This window comes from Patagioenas fasciata, chromosome 6 (assembly GCF_037038585.1).
Source record: "Patagioenas fasciata isolate bPatFas1 chromosome 6, bPatFas1.hap1, whole genome shotgun sequence".
Lineage (NCBI taxonomy): Eukaryota > Metazoa > Chordata > Aves > Columbiformes > Columbidae > Patagioenas > Patagioenas fasciata.
This window is the reverse complement of record NC_092525.1, coordinates 36,575,257-36,590,086: the sequence shown is the minus strand read 5'-3', so window position 1 is coordinate 36,590,086 and position 14,830 is coordinate 36,575,257. Positions and strand designations below refer to the sequence as shown.

Genomic DNA, 14,830 nt, shown 5'->3' with positions numbered 1-14,830 from the left:
ATTATTATCGCTAATCCTGATCAAAGCTTGACTTTATTTGCCTTGATTAATACTAAGGACAAAAACTCTCTTGAATTAATGAGTTAAAAAAGGGGAGAGAATATGTGAAAAAAACAGTACTATAAAGCTTTTGAAGCTTGGGGGGTTGTGTTTTGAAATGATACCTGGAATGCATTTTGGATGGCAATTTTGTCCAGTCCACCAAAGAACACCTCTTGGCCAAACATCTTCAAGTAAGCCGATGCAAAAGGTTTGTCACTGGAGAATGCCTTCCAGTCAGAGAGCTGCACGAGAAGATGAAGAAAGCCTGATTCTCCATAACATTTAGGGAAGCAGTACCTTAGAGGTTTTGTTTCCCCAAGAATTTACCTTTTTCAGGATTTCCTTGAAGTTGTAGCCAGCCTCCCAGTCCTCATCAGGAGAGTAACCTTTAGCAAACATCTCCTGCAGTCCTTCAACAGTTATTCCCACCTATGGGAAGCAGTAAAGTGTAAATGCCAGTTGGATGATGGTTGTAAGAAGGGACGAGAGGGCAAACTGCAGGTAGACCCAATTACCTCCAAGGGATCAGCCACTCTTCCAAGGAAACGTGCCTGCAGCTGGGACATTGCCATTGCTGGAATTAAGCTGCCTGCATTATTCAATACCAAATATTTAGCTGCCAGTCCGCTCATAAGGAACTCTGGAGAGAAACAGGCAGTAAAATACAGGTAGTTTTTTAAAGCCACAGTGTGCAGATTGTATCAATTTACTAATTGCATAATTCAACTGATACAGCATGATATGAGAAAGGCCAGAAAATTCAGCTATAAAACTGATGTTATAAACCAGTAATAAAAAGAATATTCTGCATTTTTGAACTATTAATGGGTAAAATTACAAGCCCCTGCTCATTACATGGTGGTTATGCTATTTTTCCTTTTGCTTATGCTGTATCATTTGCATCTAGTCACATACTGTAACATCATCTTATCAAATGCTTTTGTGAGACATCGAGAGCAACTTGAAAACAGATCTGCCGTTCTTTACTAATTGTTTAGGGGAAGTTATATAGATGTCCTATAAGGACAGATGGTGAGGTGTAGATTTGTCTCAAATGACTCAGATGCAATTTAGTACATTCGGTTCCAAATGCTGTAACTCGTAACGTGAAATGCACTAATTGTTAAGTACTTGTTAACTACTGAGTGAACTTTGAGCAAACACAATTTAAGTCTATTTATTTTCTCTGCTTTAGATGTATCATCTGTAATGTTCTTAGATACAGATAATCAGTGCAGATCACAGTTATGCGTTCCTCCCAATCCTGGCACAGGCCTATACAGTCCTGTTTTCAGAGTTAAAGTAATTCCACAGCTTTTCTAAGTTTCCTCAGGTTTCAAGAGAAACAAGGCTGACATGACATGTAGACATCATGGTACTTACTGATACTTAACAAGAAATGTTGCTCATAAATGATTAAATCATTATACAGAATTCACTGACTTGAAGAGAGCAGAGATATTTTCCATACCTCAGGCATTACATAGTGCTAAGGCTCTGCAAAAATATTTACCAATGAAGAATCCTGCTGACGGTCAGATGAGGCACAGTAGCCGCTTCATTGTGAGAGTGTGAGGGCACCTGCCTGTATCTAACTAAATGTCTTGCTCCAAGGAAGATGGAAAGAAAAATCAGTGGTCAAAGAAAGAATCTTTGGTACCTATGAACATTAGTACAAATAATTATAAGAATCTGCACATATTGAAAGTCAGATTCTCTCAGTCTTTGCATTGAGCAGAGCTGAGGTCACCCTTCTGATTTCAGTAGCAGTGTGTAGAGCATGAAGCACTATTTGTGGTGGCCATGTGTGACAGATTCCAGATTAGAGACAGATTCAGCTGACATTATTGCCTGTCATTAAAAATTCAGCATCTAGCACCACAAGGATCTGTAATGCTGAGGGCACATTTTTGTTTTTAGGAAGGAAATAGGTACTGCATTACAGCCGTCACTATGGTAACTCTTCCCGAATGGGCTCGCTGAAACAGTTCACCTGTGGCTAGTGGTGACAAATCAGCTCAGAAAGCTGGGAGATGGAACCTTCTCCCACACCAGTGTAATAGGGGATTGACTTCATTTAGCTAGCCAGGTTATTCAAGTTGAAGATTAGCATGTGTGAGAAAGGATCTTGTTCCTTATTCTTCAGGATGAGAGGTTTAAATATTACATATGCATGGCAACCAAATTTCTGACACTGGTCTTCACCAAGAAGTAACATGGACTCACTCATGTGCTGCCTCTCTGGGCTACAGCCAGAACAAAGTAACCCATTTCACATAACTCTCTGCAAGCTACCTTCATACATACAGAACCCTGTGTTCTCACTGTGTGAAAATTCAGATAGTTTCATTCTGAAACCAAAAATAAGAAGAGAAAATGAGTACCTAAAACTCAAAACACATATCTATTACTGGAAAATGTATCTCTCCTTGAATGCATTTTGAATGGTACAAAAGTTCACACAGTGCATATTAGTGACTGTATTTCTTCAGGCATTCTCCATCTCTGAGGCAGCAAGCACGTGTATCACATATTGCTGTGTTTGTTGTGGTATGTGTTATATTTACTTCTATTATAAAACAGATTAAATAGTCATGTAAAAATCATTGAATGGGCAGGGCAACAATAAGGTCTACAAAAGTCTTTCAAACCACTCCCTCCACCCAAACCCAAGGCTAAAGTATAGTACACTTAGCACTGTGGATTTCAGATGTTTCAGAGACCCTTTTTCTATTGATTACTTTGAAAGTAATTTTTGCATGTACCAGAAGTGCTAAAAACATCCAAGTCCTCCTAGATAAACAACATGTGTGAGGAGACTGTGTTTGTGGATATAATCTCATAGTCTGCCAGCTACATATGCCAAATCACTGAGGCTGTCATGGTTGTTTACATAGGGGAGCTGCTTAAAAAAGTCTCTACTGAGAAAAATACATACATGGAAAATGGAAATAGTCAGAATTCGGCCCAGCAAGAGCTGTCGTCTAATTTGTTCCTCCCCACTCTGACTACATTTTTATGTGCAACAACCACTGAAGTAACTGGTCAGGCTCCAGCAGTAAACGATCCTGATAGGAAGGTACAAGAAAAATCTTTAGACCTTAAGCCTGAGTTAACTGTTCATGGGTGCAACAAATTGTCACATTTGAAAGTTTTCAGGGTTTACTGTCTCATCAGGCACTACTGTTGGGGTGAAGAGTATTTAACATCACATTGCAATTCAGAAAGTGTTGCAGGTGTTCAGCACCAGCAGAAATTAATCCACTTCAAGCCGTAATTTAGGACCCTTCTGTTTGTTTGGTGTTGAACAATGGTATGAAATTGTTAAGCACCACTGAGACTACAGCATTTGATACAGGAGCATGTGCCTCACTGGATAATGAAAATGGAGGGTTAGAGCCCCACAAGCCCTCTGGTAATTTCATGCTGGCAATGTACAATGCAAAACACACAGGGACCTCCACACTCTCTAAATGGTGAGCCCGAGCCTGACAATTTTTTTTCATATGAGAATATGGAGGAACAACATACAGCTAACCAGCTGGCTAGGAGAATTGGGTTCTTACACTGCACATTTTTTTTTCAGACATTGACCTGTATATATTTCTTTACAAAATCTTCCGAATCTTACCTTTAAACATACTGAAGCGGAAAACCTTGCTGAACTGATACCCAGATCTGTCAAACTTGGGACTTAATGCTCTGACAGCCATTCTGCAGGCAGAAGCCCTGAAAAAAATTCAATGGGCACATTAACACCTCAATTAGTTTGCAAAAAATTTTTAATCCAAGGAAGGGATCTGGATTTTCCTTACGTCACTTGAAGATCTGGAGCCATACTCCTACCCAAGGCCCTCAGGTGAGAGTAGATGAAACTTGTCACTTGCATGCTAGGTTCCTTCAGCACAGCATCAACTAATGTCATCAGTATCGGAAGACCTGGCTTGGTTTCAAGCAAAACCATGGCAGCTAACATCCGGACTCGTGGATGAATTTTGTGATTCAAGAAAATCTCAAGGGCGATAGCCTGGACCTGGAAATAATTGATACACTCAAATTTATAGTATGTTTGAACATTTTGGTCATAACCATTCATCACTGGTGAATGATCTCTTCACCACTAGCACAGTAAAAAAATTGTATTATTTATTATGGCAACAATGTTGTCTGGCTTCCCCCATAATCAAAGCCAAGGAACTTTGTTCGATAACTTCTACATCAAATGTATTATCTCATTTTGAGCTATAGCAAAAAATAGATCTGTAGCATAACCACTCCAGGTAAAAGAGATCTCATGGATCCATCACATACCTGAGCAGTGGTTCCAGTGATCACTTATCCCTACCCATAAAGGCATGCTTTATTTCTAATCACTTGATCTCCTGGAGCTCTTTTTGTTAGAATAAAAACTAGTTTTCTACCAAAACTGCCTATGTCACATAGGCAGTTTAAAACTGAATGTTCATGCAACAAATGTAATCTCCATGGCACTACTTATGACCAATGTGTTTGACCCTGGCAATATTCAGTATCCAGACTAATTTTATACTGGAACCTTTCCAGTTTCCATGAGCTGCACCAAAGCCTTTGTCTCAAACTTAAAAATGGAAATGGATGGTAGAACACTGTTCTGGCAGCGCCCCCCGCGCAACCCTGTCCTACCTGGGACAGCATGTGTCCTCACTTGCTAAGTAAAAGTCTCCAGAAAGCTTCAACAAACTTTGGAAGTATGCCGACTGGTTTTATATGTTTACATGCTTTTTGTATATCGCTTTTGCATATGTTGGTTATCAAATACCAAGGTAAAAGTGGTGACAAGGATGCAGTAGCCACTTTCTAAATGTAACTACCTTTTCAAATCAAACAATAAAAAGGACAGACCACGTATTAAGTCCGTTTAATGCAAATATGGGTGTGTAGCTAGCTGCAAACCAGGCCTGAAACTGGATTTTGAACAATGAAAAATCCGGCCAAAATAATTAACTTGGTCCAGATTTTCTCCAAAAGAAATGCATACAAAACAGGTGGGCTTGGGTCACATATGGAAAGCCAGGCCAAAGGGCAATCAGAGACACAGCATTGTTGTCAAATACCAAATTGGCTTTTTTCTTCTGTGGAAAATACCCTGACTCCTTGCCATTCTCTCCTCCCACTCTGCTTTTCCCCACCTAGCTCCTGCACTCTAGTAAATTGTTTCTTTATTCTTTTGCTTAAAAGCCTACCCTGGCACACTGCTGTCTGTGCATGAATATGTGCACTCTAACTGGGACTCATGTAAAAAAATGTGTGTAATGGAAAAACTGATACAGATTAGTAGAAAAACAGTTAATGAAAGCTTTTATTTTAATTTTGATATATAAAACAAAAAAAAATCCACATCAGGAAAAAAAATCTTGAAAATGCAAGGTTTCCTTTTAGAAGCAGATTGCTTTAAGGTGAAAATGATTGTAAAGTGATGTCTGTGCTGGATGAGAGTATGCCTGTGTAACCATTGTGTGTGATATTTAATAATTATCTTGTTCAGGGACAAAAGTCACATTTAGTAAATGTTGTGTTTATGACTTAAACCCACACCATGTCTGTAAATTTGTAATTAGGATGCAAACCTCTAGTATCTTTCTACAATAAGATCTGGTCCTGAATTACGATTAGATGTGACACTCAGTATTAAATGTCAATTCTCTAAAAACCTTGTTTTCTGGTTCTCTCACATACCAAAGCTGAAGTAGCATTAAACACATTTTGGTCAATAATTTAGCTTTCTATCTGATGTCCTTGGAAAATAAATGTTTGCAAAGGAAATACTGATTTGTTTACAACAACAGGGTAACAACTGCATCCTTTTAATGGGATTTTTGTTGCAGTTGGAAATACTAGAGGTTAATGTCAAAAGGAATAAGACATGCCAACTAAGGAATGGTTAAGTATTTAAAAACCAAACCAAACCATATTACAGCTATATTTGGAAAAAGAAAAAAAAACGTATGCTTCCCCCTCATCACGCATCATCGATTAGCAGCCTTGTGTTGGGTTATCATTAGTGCAAAGGAGGCAGCTTTGTTTCCTTACCATTTTGGGATCTTTCCTGCCTATGTTTTTCAGGGCCATTACAGCAGTTGCTTGGACATTGAGTGGCAAATCTGAGGCACTGGCTGTGTATCCTGGCAAACATTTCTTGATGTGCTTGATGCTGGCTGGATGTCCTACATTCCCAAGAGCTTTCAAAGCCAGGCAAATTTCTTCTGTGTCAGACTTGCTCAATGCCTCTCCTGCAAAGCCATGAAGTAGCTGAAAATAGAAAACAAATCTTCTGTTGAGTTCAATTCCAGCTCTTATCTCTACGCCATCCCCCAGCCTATTCTAGAGGCTTGACTTTGATAATTTCGGTTTGTTCAAATCACTTATTTTAAATATTTTCAAATTATTTTTGACCTCATGAATAGGACATTTTATTCATAGAACAAGCACAGCCAAGAAAGCTGCAATGAACAGCTTCTTCAGCGCTATGCCTTCAAGTTATCAAGTAAGATTTTTAAAGGAAAAAGTAATGGCTAGGAGCTAGTTTCCATTGCCTTTCAGGGTGAGTTGGGAACCCTGCAATAACGCTATTTGAGTATCTCTGTGTAATATTTGAAGACAGGGGCAAAAATGCGGATACTGCTAAATTCTTCAGACCCTTAAATAAGATTCCTTAAGATATGACTGTAATGTTCCTGCGCATTGCAGGGGAGTTGGACTGGATGACCTTTGAAGGTCCCTTCCAACCCAAACTGTTCTATGATTCTACAATTCTATGACTAGTGGTGGTGCCCTTAACTTCAGCTGTGTCAGCCTCCTTTCAGTGTGGATTAACAGCTGGCAATGCAATCATCAGGTCATTTTACAGCCTGCATCATAAGCAACTGGATCACACTTACATTTATGTAGCAAGATTAGAAATAGTGGTCTGAAGGCTGACTATGAGAACTAAATCCTGACGGAAAAATGTTTTCAATGCTACATAATGGTTCTGAAAAAGAAACCCTGAGATGTCATAGAATAGTTTCAATAAAGCTCCCATGCTTTAAAATATCACATTTGAGATCCATTGATGGTGTAAAAACAGTCAATTTGATATTGCTAATTGAATGAATGGATGTTTGAAATGTATTGAATAAGCCAATGCAATCATTTGCTTTGGGAAACAATTCCCATTCCCTGGCACTTGGCTTCTCAGATTTAATGAGCTTAAGCACATTGGTGGTGATTGTAATACAGGAGACACAATGTAGGAATGTTGGCCATGCCCATGTACTACAGGAAAACAACTACAGTAGGTACACAATGTATTGGGAACATCCTGCTTTTACTGGGGATGGTGGACTGACCAGTGTCAAAGACTGAAAACACCTATCTCTCTTTCCCTCTTCAAAGACTGAAAACACCTATTTCTCTTTCCCTCTATATTACTGGCTGAGTGGCCAACCTCTATAAATCATGACATGCACACGTAGAATGGGGAAATGTTATTTACCACCTATTCAGTATTCAGGCCTGCTGATTAAAAACAGTGCGAAACAAGAAGGATATTACCATTATTAAGAGCTAATAGTCTATGTGGATGACTGGGCTCTGCTTCTAGCTGAGAAATGGTTGGACTACATGACTTTGGGCAAAAACTTGGGCTTTTGTGTCACCTAGTTTATTTATAACTGTATATAAGTATCTATATTTAAAGTGTTTCAGAGTAGTGCCATGCGGCTTCATTAATAATTGGCAATAAAACACTCAGAGATGCTCAGATAGAAAGTGCTATGAATTATATTCTTCTTCCTCTCATTCTCTTTTGTGCATTAATCTAAAAAGAAAAATGCTGTATTTAACCAACTGGGGTTCCTTTCCCCAAAGGAAACACTGTAGTGAAGTGAAGTGCAGGTTTCTGAATAATGAAGAAAGAACTCAAGGCTTAATTTTTCTTTCAAACAATAAATAACAATGTGGTTACCTGGAGACATTCAGAGCAGGAGTCTGATGAAGAGCACTGTTTGTGGCACAGTGACGCGTAGCTGAGGTGGCAAACCTTCCCAAGTACAGAACTTGAACGTGGGCAATGTTTTTTCACGATGAGCTGGGAAGAAAGCAGTTATTCATTACCACCATTAATGAAGAGCAACCACATTAAAAAATATGTTTCTGCCAAACGCAAGGCAAAACCAGGCTTTTGATATTTTCATATTGATAGATCTATAGTTAATCAGTGGATATGACTGTATTTGACAATGCAACCTTAAAGCAATTCCAGGTAACATCTGGAAGGCAGATCTGTTGCTTTTATAGTGTTTCAGATTTAAGTTTGGCACCGTCTATAATCCAAAGGGAGGAAATCACCCAGTTACGGAACGGAAAAACACACTTTATTCAAGAAACATTTGTCATTGTTTTATAATTCCCTCACCTATAGGTACAAAAAGCTCGAGATACATTGTGAAAGGACCTTAGTACTTTGGGCAAAGAGGAATATTTTGTATAAATGTAGGAGCTGAGAGGAGGCACCAGCCCACTGCTTCCTTGAGTGGGAAGCAGAGCATTGCTGAACAGTAACAGCTGGACTGTCACAGCTCTTAGAAAGGGCAAAACTCCAGTCTAACATTTGTGGTCTCTACCTAGGGTGGGCAGTTCCTGCATCTGAGGCTTGAATTAGACCCTGCAAAAGAGGGAAAAAAACGGAAAAAACAGCAGACCTTCTCCTACATGGGCTCCACACTGACGTAATTCCCTTGATTTTGATAGATTTGCTCTGATTTATATCCATCCTGCTAGGTCACGAACACAGGATATAACAAATATGTATTTCTTACTGCCTAGTCTTTGTAGACACTCAGAGATCTAATCTGATGTAACCGTAAAGTACATTCTGACAAAGGGAGACTAGAAACCACTGTTTGCAGCAATAACCTCTGTCACTGAGAGGTAGTTTAGTCTTTCCTGTTTCATTCTGGATTCATTTTTGCCCTTTTGATTCGCATTCTCCTCTCCTTAAGACAGTCAGGAAATAAACTCTTTTCAGCCTCACTAGGGGATATAAAACCTTTACATTTTCAAAGCCTTTGCAATCTTGTCAAAGGAATAAATATGACAGATGTTAAAATTGGTAAAGAGCAATTTTAGAGTGTTTACAGAATCCTACCGTTGCTTGCTCCATCACATCCCGAGTTGGTGTGCTTGAGTGCAGAGCCACCAGCACCGTCTGAGCCGCTTCCCAGTTGGTGATTTCTTGTTTTTCCATTTTATTTCTCAAGAACCTGAGTGCACGGTGACTGGCAACTGCAGGAATTATATCCAAAATGTAGCGCCTGTAACGTGAAAGGCAAGGACCATTTTCCAGATACGCATTTGAACATAGTCATTCCAGGTGGTCTCCAGCAGAGTTTATCAGCAGAAGAACCACCACTTGTATTGCTTGTACCTGTATGCTGGCCGACTGGAGAACTGCTTCCACACTGACTCATAATTCTCCTCATTTGCTGCCCGGAAGAGGTGCAAAAGCTTGAGGACTTTTGCTGGTGCATCACTGGGGAGCTGTTCAGTTGAGGTCTCTACTAGGTCTTGCAGGCTTTCCTCTATCTACAGGAAGATTAAAATGCACAAAGCTCACACACGTTGTTTTCCACACGCATGAATTCCAGCCGCCAACAAAGAGTCTGTCCAGTGGTTGACGTTTACCTGGCTTTCCACATTTTTTATTCTGAATAAGTGGACAGGAAGCTGAAGCAATTCACTGCCAAACTGGTACTGAAGTGACCCACGATTCTGGAATTCTTTTGGTGGGACCTCTGCCATGTCCTTTTGCACATCAGTCAAAGCAAGTTTCTGCCTGGAATGGAGGAATCCAGGAAGATAACATCACAAGATGCAGGGTACAAACTGAACAGAGAGCAGCGTTTCTGCCTCCCTCCATCACAATGTGACTACCATTGTTTCCAAAGGGTTTTGTTATTGAGGGGCAAAGGTGTTTGCAAAGAGATACATTTGGACATGATGCTCAGAACTGTACTGTGAGAAGATGTGTGCTTACACAGCAAGGCTCAGATCAGAGCCAGCCTTTGCTTTCCTTTGGGAATAGCGTGGCTTGAGAATTGAGGGAAGAAGTGGGAGGTGAGAGGCTGTGGCCCGAAGATCGCAGGAACTGTGTGTTGTGTCTTAGGGAGTAATTTAAGGATTAGAGAAAAAAAATCATTTGGAAACTTTTTTTTTTTTAGAATTTATCACTTAATTTAAAACTTTTAAGAAGTTCATAAAAGCTCTTACATGTCTGTGCCTCCTGGAAGCTTCAAAAGGAATTGAAAATTGTTAGATACAATAGGAAATGCTACAATCTTTTTACTTGCTCTATTACAATGCTCTCCCCATTTTGCCCAGCAAGATGAATGTCCTGGGTAGTGCAGAGATAAAAGATCCTCATGAAGTTTCGAAATGTATTTCCCAAACAAAAAGGGCCAGATAAATTCAGGATTAGTCTTTGGAAAAGTACTCAAGTTTTTTGAAACTTTTCAAGGAGTACCAAACCTTCATCCTTGTTATTAAGAATAATTCCAAAGAGAGACTCTCTTTGTAAATATTTTCTATCTTTGCTACATTTTCAACTATAGGGATGCATTCTGTTCCATCAATTATGTTTGAAATAGGTCTGTTTAGGACACTATAATAAAGTTAGGCATTTGTACTGAACAACTAAAAACATTACAAAAGCAATATTGTTGTACTGCACGGTATCTCAAAATCTCTGTAGAAAACTGATGTGTTTATTTTGGAATCTCTATGATGATCTTCTGTATCATTTCTATCCACTCCTTCCATATGGATTGCAGAGAACTGCTGTGGAAAACAGCATGTAACTGCTTTGCAGACATGTCACTGGAAGCTGAATAGAAATCGCTACAGAACCAGCAGAGATATTTTTTGCTCTTGAAATTTTATACAATATTATTGAAAGGGCATTTGGGTCAGAAAGTATAACATCAGGTACACGTGGGCAGATTTAACTCCCCCTTCTAGAACATGATGAATCTATTATGTCTTCATCTCCATCATTCTGGGAAGAGATATATCTGCCTAGAATAGATGGGAAAATGTTATACTCTGAAGAGAAGAGCAAATGAATACTAAAGATAGGATTAAAATGGTGAAACAATAGTAAAACCTCTCTTGGATTCGAAAGGTGCTGCAAGAGGCTTATGCTGAGCAGGTCTGAAAACTCAGCTCCAAATATTTTAAATCCTTGATGTTAAATTTTTTCCCCTCTTTTCTCACAGAAAGTGCATTGTAGAAATAACTTCTGAAGACTTGGGTGACATATTGAGATCTTATCAGCTGTCTTATATTTGACCCCATCTGCTGGGCAATGCAAGAGAAAATGGGGAAAAGTAAAGGCACTGGGAGCACAATACCTGAGGAAGAACAGTAAGGAAGACAGCGGAAGCCTGCTTGCAGGAAGAGATATTAAATCAGCAAAGGAAGACAGCATATGCATGCTTGCAGGAAGAGAGATTAAATCAGCAAAATTCCATTGGCTTCAGATTAATGGTCACTCACAACACCTTGGTTGCATGAGACAGTAAAGCCACTTTCACCTTTACTATTTTTTTTATCCAGACTGAACATGTTCATCATATTAATGAAGTTAATTGGTGAGTTATTGACATGAACTTTCTGATGTTGCAGTTTCCAAGACTGTATATTGTACCAATAGATTCTTGCAGAAGGTAATGGAGCAATGCGAGATTACAGCAGCTGGAGTGGGACTCAGGTATATCTTCTGTACAACGGCATTTATGCAAAAAGCCTCTCTCTTCAGTAAGGCACCCCTGTCTATAGAGTCTGTCACTAAAGCAGGCAACTGAAAATTTTTCAATAGGTGATTCTGAAGCATATAAAAAAAATTTCAGTCACTGAAGGTTTGGGGGCTTGAGCTAAAAATAAGCAGGGATTTCATTTCTTACACAACCATATTCTCATTTTGCCCCAAACTTGTTTAAGAAATATGCAAAATTTTCTGGGGGAAAGCAAATACATTTTATATGCTTTGAGCCCAATCTTTTTGCAATAAAACCCAATTTCCTACCAAGAAACTGTTTGGATGAGAGATGTGCAAGCAGCCCGCTGTACTTAGGAAGTGTATCAGAATCCAAAGTCTTATCTAGGTTTCTTGTGAACTAGTCTCCAGGGTTTCTTACTGCATTATTATTTTCCAGGGAACTCTCTCTCAGTGAGTAACTGTCTTTCAAAGTATTGTACTGCAGATATATTAGTTTACATTTTTTCAGATGGAATTACATTTGTTTTGGCTTTTATAACATAAATCAAATATCCCTGAGAAATATAATAGTCAAACTCTGCCAAGTCGAGCTAACAAAATTTGGATAGTGATGTGCGTGTTTCAGATTTACAACTAACAGTGAAGGTTGTTTTTATGAACTGTTTGGGATTTTGTGTAATTAAATACTGGCAAACAATAGGCTGTGGAAGCAAAGGATTTCTTTCAGTTATGAAGTTTGACCAGATTACTGAGATGCTGAGTTAGTTGTTGAATTAAAGGCATATGTACATTACCTTGCTTCTACGATTGCATTTCCTCCTGTTATCTCATGGAAGGGTGCAAACTGGTGGATTTCCTCAACATCAGCTTGTGTAATTGCAGCTTCATCACGTGCATATTTAATTTTGTAATTGTAAGTAGCAGTTGCCTGGGAATTCTTGTTTCTCTGTATGACACAGAAAAGCAAAACAAGAAAGAAAACAGAAAGTCATTGGACTTCTAAATTTTGAGACTCCAACCCACTTATTTTCCAGTGCTGTTTTGTTCATTGTCCATAGGAGCACTTTATGTGAATTCTGCGTGCACGCTTCCACAGGAGAGGTCATGCATGCTGCCTGGCTCCGCTGCTTTTACTGCTAAGAAGTGTTAGCTGGTTTTTCCCTTTCCCAAATATAGGTAATTGGTTATTCCCTCGAGAAGGAGATATATTTTTCTGAGGAGAGCAGCAGTATAAGCCACACGATTTCTTATTTCAAAGACAGGATTATAATAAGATGCAGCAGTACCTACCTCAAATTGCAGTAACTGGACATCGTGACTATCTTTTTCCTCAACAGAGTAGGTAAATTAACTCATGTTGATAAGTAATAGTTTCCAAGCCAGCTAGTTTAAGCTAGTTGGAGTGTGTCTGCAGCACATGAGAGTCTGCAGGACAGACCTCTGTGGCTCTGTGGATCTGATTTTCACACAGAAAGAAAATGCTGATAACTAGATACAGAAGATCCAACTTTTCTCTCATTTAAAATGTAACAAAGCAATAGGTAACGTGGATGACAAATGACTCCTTGTATATGAATATAAAATATGTATACATAATATCACTCCAACTTACCTCCTGGCAGGTCTGGCATGGTTGAGTGTATGCTGAACCTGTTACCATTTGAACTTTCACTTCACAACTGTTCAGGTCCTTGGATTTGGTCACATAGACTAAGTTTGCTCTCTTGTTTTCCTGGATTGCGTATGTTGTGTTGCAAATACCTCCGATCCCAGCCTGTCAAAAATGAGAATGTGATCGGAGAAGTTCACCCTCACACAAAGTTTCACCAGTTCCCCACATAAGCTTTCCTCTTTAATTCTGTATTTTCAAAATTCCTGATAGAAATTATTTTTAATTTATGGTAATCTCCAGGAAAAAAAAAAATAAATGGGATGACTGTTACTTTCATCACTTTTTAAATGTACAGGTTTTCAGTAAGGCAAATCAGTGTTTCACTGAGAGAACTAAAATTCTCAAGAGTTTCACTGAGATAATATTTGGAGCCTCAGAAAAGGTGAGTAACAATTCCCAGTTAGAGCTGTCGATTATGAAATGTGATTTGAGGAATAGTAATAAAAAGTGCCAAAATAATTTGATCAGGCGAAGTATTTTAAGGTAGGAGGTGACATTCTGCCCTTAAAATTTGCTTTTATAGACAGCTTATAAATGCCTACGGAACAGGCCTTGCAGTATCAGATGATCTGTCACAATGTGAATAGCAATAATTAAAAAGAATATCAGGATAGCAGAGTTTTGATTGTGGGTTTTCTTGAGTTTGCAGTTTTAGCTCAGATCTTCAATAATATTTCAAGCATATATATTTATAAGAGCTCTTAAATCTCCTCAGTCAGTGAGGAGATTTTTGGAGAGGAAAATATTTGATTGCATTTTAGGAGGAAGGGTTATTTTCATGATTTTATTATTGTTATTGATAGCATAGCCACTCCAGAGAGCAGCTCTGGGCTATGTCAGAACAGCAAAATGGTCACGTGGTGGTTGGGAGGCAAGACATACCCACTTCATCTTTAGCTTAACAGTGTTCCTGAAGACACTGTGGCTTTGGTAATGGCTAGAAAAAGGAATTGCTCAAGCTTTCTTAAAGACTCATGCTCTGCAAATACAGGTATGGGGTTCCTCTGCAGACTGCAGGGTGTGGTGGACACATCTAGACTTTCAATGGGAATGTCCAGCCCACTGGGCTGGGTGGGATGAAGTAGCCTCCTGCCTAGCTGGTCTTCCCAGCTGTGTGCAGTCCATGGCTGGGTCAGACACCCTTACCCAACACCCTGCATCATATGATGTAGACTTTCCCAGGTTAGTCCTTTAAACCTCCCTGCAGCTCAGATTTGGGGACTAGTAATGTTTATATTCCTCTACAGAGTGACTTGAGATTGTCGTTAATCAGCTGTTGTCTGAGAAAAGCAAAGAAAACTAGGAAATTATTCTAGGAGGTG

At 39.1% G+C, this 14,830-nt stretch overlaps 1 protein-coding gene across 1 annotated transcript in view; it reads right to left on the bottom strand.

Moving 5' to 3' along the window:
• LOC136103918 (vitellogenin-1-like) overlaps positions 1-14,830 on the bottom strand; it is a 41,864-nt gene that overhangs the window by 22,439 nt on the left and 4,595 nt on the right. Inside the window, exons 5-16 of the mRNA XM_065842424.2 lie at positions 13,449-13,610; positions 12,631-12,782; positions 9,745-9,895; positions 9,488-9,645; positions 9,209-9,374; positions 8,027-8,149; positions 6,112-6,330; positions 3,858-4,075; positions 3,674-3,771; positions 558-682; positions 370-471; positions 165-284 (exon numbers count right to left, since the gene is read on the bottom strand). Coding sequence (XP_065698496.2) covers positions 165-284; positions 370-471; positions 558-682; positions 3,674-3,771; positions 3,858-4,075; positions 6,112-6,330; positions 8,027-8,149; positions 9,209-9,374; positions 9,488-9,645; positions 9,745-9,895; positions 12,631-12,782; positions 13,449-13,610 — 1,794 coding nt within the window. The remainder of the gene's footprint in view (positions 1-164; positions 285-369; positions 472-557; positions 683-3,673; positions 3,772-3,857; positions 4,076-6,111; positions 6,331-8,026; positions 8,150-9,208; positions 9,375-9,487; positions 9,646-9,744; positions 9,896-12,630; positions 12,783-13,448; positions 13,611-14,830) is intronic.